The following is a 14,215-nucleotide window of genomic DNA, read 5'->3' on the forward strand; positions in this document are numbered from 1 at the left end:
AAATGTACGGCCTTCAATTGATGACGTCACCAGATTTTTATGTCACAGCCCTTCGGCCTTCAATTTAACTTACAGTGATGCCGATAAAACACGTACTCTTGGCCGGCCCTTGTACCGAATAGGCTGTGGCGCAAGCTTACATATACAGAGTGATCTAATTTTTTTAACTTGATCTTTAATTTTTTAATCTCTATCAAAAATTCTTTCCAATTTTGTCTATCCCACCTTGAGAAAAACAATAGCACCAATAAATGGTAAATAATTTAAGTCCAAGCCACAAGTATTTGTTTAGTAAATAAACAATTTCTCAGTATTTTACACACAAATATAATAAATCGTATTAAGAAAAGTTTATAAAACAATTATTAATTTTCAGAAACTAATTGCATTACATACCAATTAAACATAAAATTTTCCTGTACGGAATAAAATTAATAACAAAAACAAATTATTATTAAATAAATAAACCATTTAAATACGGACTTTTTATATTGTAAAACTGTATATAAAATAACATAATATAATAATGTTATTTAACTTTTAGATTAACAAATGGCACTAATTAATAAACAAATAACTGCGAAACTTTTCATAATTAGCCGCTTCTAGCATTAGCAAATAATAGCAATCATTTCGCAAATTACATTTTCGTATTTTGTAATCAGTACAATATACAGGGTGGTCCGAATCGTATTCGGAAAACTTTGGCAGCAAATTCTGCAGATAAAAATAAGTAAAAAAGTGCGTATAAATGTATGTCTTAAAATGCTTCGTTTTGGAGATATAGGGTGTCGGGTGTAGAAGTTTCATTTTTATTTCCAAATAATTCCTGAATCAACGTCGATATTTGGATGAAAATTAATGTCCGGCAGTTTTTTGACATTGGAAATTTTATTTCGATGTCAATATGACTCCTACTTATAAGGGGCGCCATCTACATATTTTTTAACTGGCTTGAATAGTATAACCTATACAGGGTGGTCCGAATTGTATTCCGGAAACTTCGGCAGCATATTCTGCAGTTAAAAATAAGTAAAAAAGTTGGTATAAATGTATGTTCTAAAATGCTTAGTTTCGGAGATACAGCGTGTAGAAATTTCATTTTTATTTCAATTTTTTCCAAATAATTTATGAAGTAACGTCAATATTTGGATGAGAATTGGTGACTGGGAGTTTTTTGACATGAGAAATTTGATTTTGATGTCAATATGACTGCTACTTGTAGAGGGCGCCACTTACATATTTATTAACTGGTTTAACTGCAACCTGTATAAAACTACTGAGTAAAAAATATGCATGTACGAAATTTTTTTACGAGTTTTTTGATATGAGAAATTTGATTTTGATCGTACTTGTAGAGGGCGCCACCTTAACTGGTTTGAAGAGTAATAACTTTTCGTCCGTATCTGTATTAAACTATTAAGTAAAAAAATATACATTTACGACGTTTTTTACGTAAAAAAGGTCTCTTGGTACAAATTGCTACGGGTAATAGTTCTCGAGATATTTGGAATCGAAATTATCAATATCTATCATCATTGACATAAATTAAACATATTGACGAAATAGTTATTAGACTGCAATCAGAATCTGATAATCATTTTCCGCAGAAAAATTTATGATTAATTCAAACAAAATCCCAAATTTATTATTTCGGTCGCAAGTAACTATCTACTCAACGTAATGGGATCTATGTATGATATCTACTCAAATAGGTATGGGATTGATATATCGTCCCATTGCTGCCAAAAGTCACTAACTTACTTTTTGTTACTTCCGAGAAAAACGCGTCTAAAGATGAATTGCATTGCATAAAAATGTTATATAGTTAGTAACTATTTGGTACTAAAATACAACATAAATAGCCAGAAATCGTAGTTAATGGCTTTTTCAATCGATTCTCCGCTTCAAAATACAGTTAGTGATTGAATTTTCAGGTTCGGAAAAATGTTAGTTAGTGACTTTTGGCAGCAATAGGACGATATAAATCAAATTTCTAACATTAAAAAATACCCAGACATGAAACTTCTCCACCCTGTATCTCCAAAAGAACTCCCCCCCCCCCCTCATTTTAGGACATACATTTTTTATCTGCAAAATATGCTGCCGAAATTTCCCGAATACAATTCGGACCACCCTGTATAACGGAATATCATGAAAATCAATTTCAATTTCACAAGTTAATTCAATGCTGATATCTGAAATGAAGTCATTAGCACAGTCCAGTTAATGGTTTGTTTAGAGATGACACTGTATATTAAATTTGATTAGGGTAATAACTTTGATCTTTAACCTAATAAATGTCCTGTGTTTATAAACAAACATTTAATTGCTTACTTTTTCTAACATAGACTCTCTTGACATCTATGTGCGCTGTACAGGGTCTCCCAAATTCAAGCCTCATCATTGGGGTGATCTCGGAAACGAGAGGATGACGAAGACTTTCCAATGAAGGCAAAGTTGTGCCATTTGATACTGATCAAAATGGCATTGTAAAAGCTTAAAAATTCGGAATAATACTTACGAAGATTTTTGAAAAAAAAAACGAATATTCGCAATTCGCAAGTTGATTTATATTTTTTTATGACTCTGCGGATAAAGTAAAAACTATCTAGTCTGGTCCTTGAATTGTCTGCAGCTGTAATTTCAAGAATTTTTTTGTATAATATATAGAAAAAATATATTACAATAATAATTAAAGCAATGTATATGTTCAATTCAAAAGAGTATTTGTAGACGCACCAAATATTAACAGGAATATACAATTACCTCACTTTTACGTCAATAGTATTAGCCTTGTTTTTCATATACAAGGGTATTAGCAATATTCCATGTGACCGTAAATGTGTACGCAATTATAGAAGGCAATATTTATGTTTGATGTATTCCATCAAAATTAATTGATATTAAAAGATTAAGCTTCTTAATTCTTGTCATTAATTATTATTCACTAACTTATATATAATAACACGATATTTTTGGTTAATCTTTAACAATAAAAATCACACTAATTAGTAAATACTTACTTGCGTAAGAACTTACGTATTAATTCCTCTAATCTGTAGTAGATATATTTAATCCGTACGTGCAGCCAAGAAGATCTAATCAAAAAACGTGCATGTGTGGTGTTGTCATTGACAGTTAGATAGGCTATAAAATATGAGGTATATAGTTTATGCCCCAACAAATGACAAACCAGATCAAGAAATCGAAGAATTCTATAACAAAATAGATGAAGTAATGCGGCTCACAAAGAAGGGAGAGATAACGATGATAATTGGAGACTTCAATGCCAAAGTTGGCCGTGGTGTTGAGGGGGATAGCATAGGGGCATACGGTCTGGGCGAAAGGAACGGTAGGGGAGATAGACTGTGACCACCTGGAGGTCACCTGCAGATAGGGAGAAAAAAATTGTCAGGAATCAGATTGATTTCATTTTGCTCGGCCTAAGCTTCAAAAGGTATATGAAGTCAACAAGAACCTACCCTGGAGCAGACATCGGCAGTGACCACAACCCTGTCGTGCTGGACTTTAGGTTTAGTTAAAAGAGAAAAAACGGCAAAGAAAATAGACATCGCACTATTGAACAACCATGAGAAAAAGAAAGAGATCAGTTCTAAGACCGAAAAAGAACTAGAAATGGTAGAGGTACCTGTACGGGAAGAGGATGTCGAAAAGACATGGAATGATTTAAGAACTAGAATAACAAATATCCAGGAAAAAGATATTGGATTCACGGCAACCAACAAAAAGCAGGAATGGATGACACAGGAAATACTAACCTCATGGATGACAGACGGAAGCAGAAGGCAAACCCGATAGAATATAAACGTTTAAATGGGATCATTAGGAAAAAGTGCCGGTAAGAGAAAGAGATCTGGATGTCAACAAAATGTCAAGAAATAGAGCACCTACAAGCAAAGTATGACACCTTCAATGTTTATAAAAAAGTGAAAGAATTTACAAACAGACACAGAAAACACCAAGAAACAATCCTAAGAAACGATAACAACGAGATAATTCTAGGAGTAAAGGCTAAGCTTGTGAGATGGAAAGAATATATCGAAACACTTTTAATGATGACCGACCCTGTTCCCCACCACGGATAGATCACATACTGAATGAAAAGGCTCCAGCAATAACCAAAGACGAAGTTGTTCATGCAATAAAAGCGCAGAAAAGCGGAAAAGCTACCGGTCCCGATAAAATAAACGTTGAAATACTTAAACTCATTGCAGATAACGAAAGCAGAAGTCTAGATTTGGTAACAGCATTATTTAACAATTATATAGCTCAAGCCAAATACCGTCAGATTGGCTTAAATCAACATTCGTAACCCTGCCAAAGAAACCCAACGCCTCACAATGTGATGACTATCGGATGATAAGTCTTATGTCCCATGTCCTCAAAACCTTTCTTAGAATCATCCACACTCGAATCTACAAAAGTGCGAAAATCAGATGGACAACACCCAGTTTGGCTTCAGAAACGGACTCGGAACGCGTGAAGCACTCTTCTCCCTAAATGTAATGACACAGAGGTGTAGAGACATGAATGTGAATGTATTTGCATGCTTCATAGACTATCGTAAGGCGTTTCTGTGTTAATCATCAGAAGATGATCAAAATTCTAAGAACAATCGGAGTTGACGAACAAGACCTACGTTTCATATCAGAACTTTATTGGCATCAAACGGCGGTAGTTGAGATAAAGCAGTCAACATCGGAAGATATTCAAATCAGACGGGGTGTTCGGCAGGGTTGCGTCTTGTCTCCGCTCCTGTTTAACCTGTACTCGGAGACTATATTTAGAGAAGCACTGGATCGAATCCAGGGCGGAATCAAGTTCAATGGAATCCCAATAAACAATATCAGATATGCCGATGATACGGTTATAATAGCCAACGATATACAAGAACTGCAAACCATTACAGATTCGGTAGTCCACTATAGTGAGATGTTTGGACTGCATCTCAGTGTCTCCAAGATCAAACTATTGGTCTTTTCTAAGACTCCAATAAATGCACACCTGCGTGTCAAGGGACAAACAATCGAACAAGTGACCTCAATAAAGTATTTAGGAGCTAACATCAATAGTCAGTGCGACCCGAAAAGAAATATTTTCAAGAAATGAGCAAGCGAGAAAAATCTTCGTGAGAATGAAATCATTTTTTACAAGAAGAGACCTCAGTGCGGATCACAGAACTCAAATGGCCAGATGCTACGTCTTCTCTGTGTTACTCTATGGATGTGGGAGCTGGACACTGGATTCACAGACCGAGAAGAGAATAGAAGCCTTCGAAATGTATATATACAGACGGATGCTGCGAATCTCATGGGTACAAAGGATCACCAACAATGAAGTACTCCAACGCATGCAGAAACAAAAAGAGATACTGAACACCATCAAGGAAAGAAAAATGCAATACCTGGGTCATGTGATGAGAGGTGGTAGATACGAAAAACTGCGCCTCATAATAGAGGGCAAAGTGCAAGGGAAAAGATCGGTAGGAAGACGCCAGAACTCATGGCTAAAAGATTTGAGGAGATGGTTTGAACGCTCGTCTGCGGAAATCTTCCGGGCTGCAGTTTCCAGAGCCACAATTGCCATTTGGATCGCCAACCTTCGGCAGGAGAGGGCGTGATAAGAAGAAGAAGAATATAGGTCATAAAATGACAGAAAATACAATTTACCTGTGAATTAAAATGACACACACAACTGTAGCTGTCGTGTATCCTCTCGTTGGACAAACTATGGGTAGCTAAACTGAAGTTTTTGTCTGTGACTTCGAAATACAAACAGTCCAATTTTGTGGTCTCTTATTTTGACGTGATAAACTCTATATTATTTCAACTTTCTACCTCTAAGATCTACTAATATTCTTGTCTTTTAACCGCACGAATCAGTACGATTGTTTTTATCGAATCAACTCCATATGACAAAATTTCCCAAATTGAATCGACTACCACGATTCCTTTTGAATCTATGCATTTATGACAGGGGCAAGAGACAATTCAAGTTGTGCATTTTATCACTGAAGTATTGGGATTGATTTTATTGCCAACGTAGCAGGAAACCATTGGTAGGAAATAAGCCTTCATTTGTTAAGAATTTTGAGAAGACATTTTGTAGAAGTACTTAGGAACATATTGAATTAGGTCCTTCAAATAAATTACAGTATATATAGTTACAGTGCTTGAAAAGACCTTTAAATGCTTTTTTTAAAAAAGTTCGTAGCTTAAAAACTCGCGGAGTTATGATAAAAATAAAATAGTGACGTCATTTTTTCGGATAAAAAAATGAACAACAAAATCTATGACTAAAATCATAAAAATAAAAACTATAATACCTGTACAGTTGGCTATATCTAGGGACTAACAAAGGGCTGTGCAAGTTCGAGTCGTTTAGAATGCCTAAATTTGGAAAAAGTTGAAAATAAATAAAAAGAAATTTTTCATATTTTTTTTAAATTAAAATATAAATTTCTTGACATACTATCTCAAAAACTAAGCAAGATACGTAAAAATGCAACAGAGTAAAATTGAAGGTCTTTTTTTTTCAATATTTTGTTTTATTTTCTCTTTCAATTTTTCTGTAGATTACTTTATTTCGTAGATATTACGTTTTTTTTTAGTTTGACTTGCGTGTAAGGACCACCTTCTTTGAGCCCTCAAAACCCAAAAATTTCGTAAAAATTAAGAGTTCAAGACTGTTCAACTATAGAGGCTAATTTGTAGCATAGAGGCTAGTTTGTACCATTTTATTTTTATCATACTCCGCGAGTTTTTGAGTTGCCAACTAGGAAAGACCTTTTAAAAAGGCATCTTTTCAAGCACTTTAAAAAAAGTCATATTCGTTTTATTTCGAAAAAAGTGTTCTTTCGCCATTATTTTACAGTAAAAGAGGTTGCAATTTTTAGTTTTCGAAAAATAAAAAATTACAGAGTGATAACTCGGCTATTATTACACCTACGGTAATCAACAAAAAATGAGTCGATTTGTTATTCCAAAAGCTTCGTTTTTGATTTATCCGAGTTATGCGATAAAAGGCAAGGTTTTCGAGTTACTTATAAAACATGGCAGAAAAATATGCAGTTTTTAGATGAAAAATCAACATTTTCAATCCTATTTAGGATTGAAAATAACTTGGAAAATATTAATTTTCTGAAAAAATGTTATAGAACATTTTTTCCTTAGAAATCATCCTTTATTACTTTTTGCAATTAAACTGGGTGATTTATTTTTCACCCCCGAGAAGGGGTGGCACGAAAGCACACATCGCTACTATGTAATTTTTGTTTCTTACATATATCTCTCCTCACTGTTAAAATTTCACGTCAATCGGTGCGGGTATCAAGAATTTGGAGGTAATACCCTATTTTTATAGTCGCTTACTGACCTACCCGTGACAATCCGAAGATTGTCTTACTTAAATCAAGGAAAATCTTTGATTTTTCTTGATCGTAAATCCTGAGAAAGAAACATCCCTGCATGAAACGATGGAATTCTGCATTTACAAGAATTTTATATAAATTTTAGACTGCGAGCTATTAAACGACCATTTTATAGAGAAGCAAAATTTGGTTCCTACAACGATTTTACTCCTTTTTTTACCGTTTATATTATAAAAGCACGCTAAATACCGGCTGTCGAGCAATCGATCAATCTCGAACTCAACAATTTCGAACGCTAAAAAAGTTTCCATTTATTTTGAATCGACCAAGCGTGCGACACTTGAAATATTAAACTGTGATTAAACCCGCCATTCGAAACGTGCACTTTATATAGTTTGACAAGAGTTAACTTTACGCGAAATACCTTTTAGTTTTTTATTTCAAAAACCCTATCGAAAAATAAACGATATCGTTGATAATACATTTTAACTATTGTTATGCTAATTTTTTACAGACATATTTAAATTATCAGGTAAATTTTTGACATACTTTTATTTGTATAAATTGGAGATCATAATTATGTGTATCCTTCAGTTTATCGTATTTTCATCTTAAAAAGTTTAGAAAATATTTTTTAAAAATTTAAATTATTTTTTTTTCTTCGTGTTTATTAGCCGACCATACCAACAGGTATGGCAGGCTATTAATACCAAAAAAAAAAATTTTTTTAATTTCACTCAAAATGAGAGTTATTTGGGTCATAAATGACCTAAATACAAAATATTTTCACGGTGTCTGTCTGTCCGTCTGTAACACGATAACTGAAAAACCGCTAAACCGATTTTAACCAAATTTGGCACAAAAATACTGTGGCACCCGAGAATCTGTCCATTAGTTTTTAGTGGGGGTGGGGGGTTGGTAAGGGGGTATGGGAGGGGGCTAAAAATTTTAGAAAATCGTAACTCCAAAATTACAGTAGCTAGCGAAACGCGGTTTTCAATTTAAGATTAGGAATAATATTTGCAACAAAATTTGTAATAACATCAAAATCAGTCAAAGTCACAGTTTTTGAGATATTTCGTGTTTCTGTAGTCCGTTTTTGAGAAAATCCGTGTGGAGAACTCCAAACTCCCATCGAGGGAATGCAATCCCGCAAATGCTGGATCCCGCAAATGCGGGATCCCGCTGAGAATCCGCGGGATCAAAATTGCGGGATTTACCGTGCGGGATCTGCGGGATTGACACATTACTACTGGGTAACCGAATACTTAAATCCCCTTACGCCTTGGCCATTAAAAATAAGTGAAACAAACACGTTAGTTGTTAGATTTCTTTCTGGCGTATGTGCGTAAGCAGCGTAAGTGAAGAAAAGTGTTTAACTAGTACTTGTGGACAATTTCGTCAAATAAACTGCCGGACAAGCAAAATTTTAAGGTAAATTTAAAGTTGAATATCTCTTGAACTAAAAAAGATTTTGGGATGTGGTTGGGACCAGGTTTTAAATGCATCTATTGTGACTAAGATGCTATGTGGTTTTCGAAAATATATTTAGCGAATTATCGTATAGAGGGTGTTTTACAAGAGTGTGAAAATTTAGTTAAGTATCTTTTTTACCGCAAATTTACAATTCTTAAAAAATCGAAATTTTTACCAAGTACGACAGTACGACAAATCTGTATTGAAAATAGAAAAAACAATTTGATCGGTTTTTTAATTTTTTTTGGTTTTAAGGAAAATACGACGTTTTTTCGAAAAATATGCATTTTTAATCATACGTATGGTAAAAGCTTTGTACATTCTGCATATGCCAAAAAATTATTGATATAGAGTGTATCTAAAAGCAGATAGCTAACACAAGTTAAAAAAAACTTCAACATCAGAATAATATTTTTATTTATAAAATAAGTAGATAAATTATAATAAATAAGTTTATTTAATATTAAATATATTCTTTGAACACCTTGTATACATCAGTCCAAATTTCTGTACAGCTAGTTTAAAATACACGCTATATCAATATATTGTGGGCCTATGCAAAATGTACAATGCCTTTTGTACCATTTAGGACCAAATGTATGACTATAAATGCATATTTTTCGAAAAAACCTCGTATTTTCCTTAAAACAAAAAATTTAAAAAAACCCACCAAATTGTTTTTTTTCAATTTCAATACAGATTAGTCGTACATAGTTAAAATTTCGATTAATTGCATAAAACCAATATATTAGCAAGTTTAATAGGTTAAGTACAAAGAGGAGAATTTATTGTTTACAATCCCGCAATTTTGCGGATCCCGCGGGATTGATTGCTTTAATCCCGCAGGTTTGCGGGATTGAGATTTTGGTGCGGGATTGCATTCCCTGCTCCCATCGGACGTGACCCCAGGTGGCGGATAGGGGAAATAACCGCGGACCAAAATTGAAAATATTCCTTTACTTTGAAACTAAAAGAACTGCCTCCCAACTTTTTATTAACATATTTTAGTACGTGCGCCCGCGATTTTTTTTTTATTTTAATTCAGCTAATTTAATAAAGGGACTGTCTGATTATCTATAAAGTCTGTCCTACACGATGCTTCTTAACGGATCCTGGACGGATCATTTGGCATTAGGCCGGTCCCACACAATGTGTCAAACACCTTCCAACGCTGGACACATGAACATTTGCCATATCGTGTAGGAGACACACTTGTGAATTGCAATATTGTCGAATGGCCCCTCTACACGTTGGCCAATGCATGTGCCAATACGCTGACCAGCGCGTTGGGCCAACGTGTAGAGGGGACTATTGGTCTGTTGGCTGCACTGGCCGAGTTGCCCCAAGCATTGGCGACCAATCCGTTTGCCGTGGTTTTTTCAAGATATTTTAAAAATGAGCCCTCTACACGTTGGCCAATGTGTTGGCCAGTGCGTTGACCAATACGCTGGCCAATGCGTTGGGCCAACGTGTAGAGGGTAACATTGGCCGTGTTGGCGGCACTGGCCGAGTTGGCCCAATTATTGGCGACCGATCCATCTGTTGTCGGTTTTTTCAAGACACATCAAAGGGAGTTGGTATTGACCGGTGATTGGTCGGTGATATTTTTCTGTGTGTATACGGGGTGTCTCAATATTTTCAGGATATAGAACTACTACTTATTTTTTTGGAGTCAAGATAAGTTCATTGGACACAATTTACCTCTATACAAAAGTGTTTTGTTTGCCCGTTAGAGGGCATTAAGGAGATTATTTTAAGAACCAATATTCCGATTTGAACTAGATTTGGTGTTTCTATGTTTTGCTAAGTGTTTTAACAAGGTGAAAGGTAAGAACTACCCCCACTCCTACTTAAATAATTTTAATAAAAATATTTTACAATTCTACCGACGACTTTTTTTCCGCAAAATGGACCTCATAGTATTTACTAAATTTTTTGACCCTTGTAAAAAACGCCACATCGCCTAGATTTTGAGAAAAAAAAAATTGAAGAATTTTTGAAGTGAAACTTCTTTACGCGCAATGGGAGTAAAAACTGAAGGCCGGAACACGGCCGAGACGGGACGTGAGACGAGACACTGGCCAACACATTGGCCAACTTGTAGAGGGATCAGAAGCCTATGCCAAATGAAGATTCCAACGTTGGAACCAACGTTGGCTTCGACAATATTGCAGTTCACAAGTGTGTCTCCTACACGACGTGGCAAATGTTCATGTATCCAACGTTGGAACGTGTTCGACACATCGTGTGGGACCGACTTAAGAGCCTGTTACGCTGTACTGTTCGGGTCGCTCTCAGGAGTCGGGTAAAGTGGGTGAGTGGCCGAAGGAAATATATATTATATTTCAGAAATCTGCCTAAAACTTAGCCCGATCCTGTCGTGTTAAGCCACATCCGAAATTCCAAACACACGTGCTTTGATTAAGGCTTGATTAAGGTTTGCAAAGCTTCAGTATTTGCCATAAAATAGTGAGCAGTTTGTTACAAAACCATATAAATTATATATCACTGTAATTACAAAACTTCAATCTATTTTCGTATTGTAACGGAATTTTAAATTATGTCTTTATTTTCGAGAAAATTTAGTCCAACCATAAGGAATATTTTGTTGATGATTGACCATCAAAATCTTAAAATTAAACAAGTTGTCTAAAAATGTGCTACAATACGGATATAGTATAATCCTTTATCTTTAATTTCCTTCTTCATTTGTGTAAAAATACCTAGACAGGTTTACATAAAACGTTAAATGCCGAATGCTTATTTTGCTATTTTTTCGGACTAGTGAAATGGACTCTTTATAAAATAGCCAAGCTGGTGCATCTTAGAGCCGAATTAACTATAGCTGAATATTTTAAAATCTGTTAATTTAACTTCCTTTAGTCGTACACAAAAAATACCAAAAAGAAAATAAATAAATCAGTTATAAATAACAAACCTCCATTTATGTATTTACATATCTTATGAGCTTATTTATTAGGTAATATATTTTCACTAAAAGTATTCCATTTTTTAAACACAATAGCTTATAAAGGCCCATCTTATACAACCAATCATGTTAAGTAATTTGTTTTTTAATTATACTCATAGAGAAATAGTTGCAGAAAAACAATGGTATCAAATTTTAAGCAATTTGGTAACTTAATTCATTATACATAGGAATGATTTATTTATATACAATTTCTAGATATATATATTTTTTAAATACATTAGTTTATGTTGGCCTAACAGCTGAATCTCCAGGATCAATACATCCAATAACAGGAAGACATACAGTATCATCCACTTGCAGATCTGACACTATCTCATCTAAATCGGCATCACTATTGTACAAGAACTTGTAAATTTGTATTGATATTTTAGAATTATCATCTAGATCCTGAAAAATAGTTAAAATTATTATAAAAAGCTGTTGAAAGTAAAAAAAAACGGCGTCAAAGAGGGCTGGGAATGACAATCGATATTAATTTTGGGAGGTTAAGCCCTTGACGTCATTTACTAAAAATTGAGATAAAACTTGTCCAAAATTAACACTATACAGGGTGTTTCTCAAAAGTGTCTCACTCCTATAAGTTTTATTTTTTGATTGCATTGGTTTCCACTTCTATGCGGAGGGTGTTAATCTTTTGTTGTTATAAGCAAAAATAACCAAAAAGATTAACCCCCTCCGCAAAGAAGTTATATAAAGAGTATTTATAACCACGAAGTTGCACGCATCTGGCAAGTTTAGTATGGACAAATCGCCATATGTTTAATTATTTCGAATATAGGCCGAATTCGGCATCTGCCTCCAACATATATATACTATATACCAACACCTGGTATATATAAAAATTATCTCAAATATTAAACGGCACCATTTAAAAAACCATTTTTACTAGGTATAAAAATAAATTACAACCATCTTAAGGCCAACTGGTAGTAAGCATTATTAAAAAATAAAGAAGGGTACAGACCAAGTAAATGACGTCTAGGGCTTGACCTTACCAAAATTATTACCGATTGTCATTCCTCAGCCTTTCTTGACGCCGTTTTTTTTCGATTGTATGATATAATTTTGCGGACTATTACCTCTTCAGAATAGCCAGTACTGTATAGTTTTCCTCCTTGCAATATATGCTCTTTCAAAAACAAGTATCTCTCTGAAAGGTCTTCTTTACATTACTACTTAAAAATTGGGGTTATTTTAATTCTTACCTCGGTGCGGAACGCTCATGACAAGCGTGAAAAATTCATCTTCATCGATATCTGGGATGTCACACAAGACTAATCCCAAAAAACAAAACAGCAAAACTACACTGGACTTCATTTTTTATTCAAATGGTTAGAAGTTCGTTTGGCGCGCGACTACCTTGCTATGTTTACTTCGCAGCTTTAACATCGAGTGCCTAATGCGCGCATCCAGTGGCGGCGCTAACATTAATTAAAAATAATATAAAAATTGGGTGTAAATATGATTCATTCTTATACGGAGCGACCAACAATGATTGAAATAGTCGACAATACTGTGTTAAGGTGCGTCCAGACCTGACGAGACGAGAGCGAGACATCTTCTATCCATTTTTTGAAGCAAGCCTGTCACGAGACACGCTAGTTGGATCATAGTGAAAGAAACCCAAACATATATTAAATTGTAATTGAATATAACAAACGATTGCCAAATAATAACGCATACAATAATACATTTTTGTATCTTTTATCATGGTCTTTTACAAAATACGTTTTTAACATTTTTTAGAACAAAATGTTAAGAAGCACATTTTAAAATTACTGTAGAGTATACAAGGTACTTCAAAAAGTGTTATAAGCGGATATAACATATATTTTTTAATGGTATACCCTATTTTTATTTTATTATTAGACTCTACGTACAATTCGGTAACTTTTTTTGCATATGATATCTAATATTGGATTTGTAGATTATACAGGGTGGTCCGAACTGTATTCGGGAAACTTCAGGAGCATATTCTGCAGATAAAATAAGGAAAAAAGTTCGTATAAATGTATGTCCGAAAATGCTTTGTTTCGGAGATACAGGGTGTAGATGTTTCAGTTTTATTTCGATTTTTTCCAAATAATATCTGATGTAACGTCAATATTTGGATGAAAATTGGTGTCTGGGAAATTTTTGACATGAGAAATTTGATTTTGATGTCAATATGACTCCTACTTGTAGAGGGCGCCACCTACATATTTTTTAACTGGTTTGAAGAGTAATAACTTTTCGTCGGTACCTGTATAAAATTACTGAGTAAAAAAAATATATATTTACGATGTTTTCTACGTAAAAAAAGTCTCTTGTTAAACATGGCTACGAGTAATGGTTCTCCAGATATTTGGAATCGA

At 34.3% G+C, this 14,215-nt stretch overlaps 1 protein-coding gene across 2 annotated transcripts; it reads right to left on the reverse strand.

Annotated features, from left to right (window-relative positions):
• Positions 1-11,789: 11,789 nt before the first annotated feature.
• Positions 11,790-13,251, reverse strand: LOC115887633. Of its 2 annotated transcripts, none has more exons than XM_030907098.1 (3): positions 13,067-13,251; positions 12,941-13,020; positions 11,790-12,248 (listed from the first exon to the last, which is right to left on the reverse strand). In XM_030907098.1, exons 1-3 carry the CDS (start codon positions 13,176-13,178, stop codon positions 12,084-12,086), a joined length of 357 nt encoding a protein of 118 aa, XP_030762958.1. In that variant the 5' UTR covers positions 13,179-13,251; the 3' UTR covers positions 11,790-12,083. The 2 variants fall into 2 exon arrangements, with proteins under 2 accessions (XP_030762958.1, XP_030762959.1); XM_030907099.1 differs by having other exon boundaries at positions 12,018-12,248; positions 12,941-13,011; positions 13,067-13,247.
• Between the last annotated feature and the right edge of the window lie 964 nt (positions 13,252-14,215).

The sequence above is a fragment of the Sitophilus oryzae genome, unplaced genomic scaffold (assembly GCF_002938485.1).
Source record: "Sitophilus oryzae breed Bouriz unplaced genomic scaffold, Soryzae_2.0 scaffold_578_pilon_pilon, whole genome shotgun sequence".
NCBI lineage: Eukaryota > Metazoa > Arthropoda > Insecta > Coleoptera > Curculionidae > Sitophilus > Sitophilus oryzae.

Excerpts from the sequence above, each read along its gene's own strand:
- LOC115887633 (XM_030907098.1), bottom strand. The coding sequence starts at position 13,178 with ATGAAGTCCAGTGTAGTTTTGCTGTTTTGTTTTTTGGGATTAGTCTTG. Across the intron at positions 13,021-13,066 it reads CATGAGCGTTCCGCACCGAG|ACCTTTCAGAGAGATACTTG; the intron begins GTAAGAATTAAA and ends AATGTAAAGAAG. Across the intron at positions 12,249-12,940 it reads GTACTGGCTATTCTGAAGAG|GATCTAGATGATAATTCTAA; the intron begins GTAATAGTCCGC and ends ACTATTTTTCAG.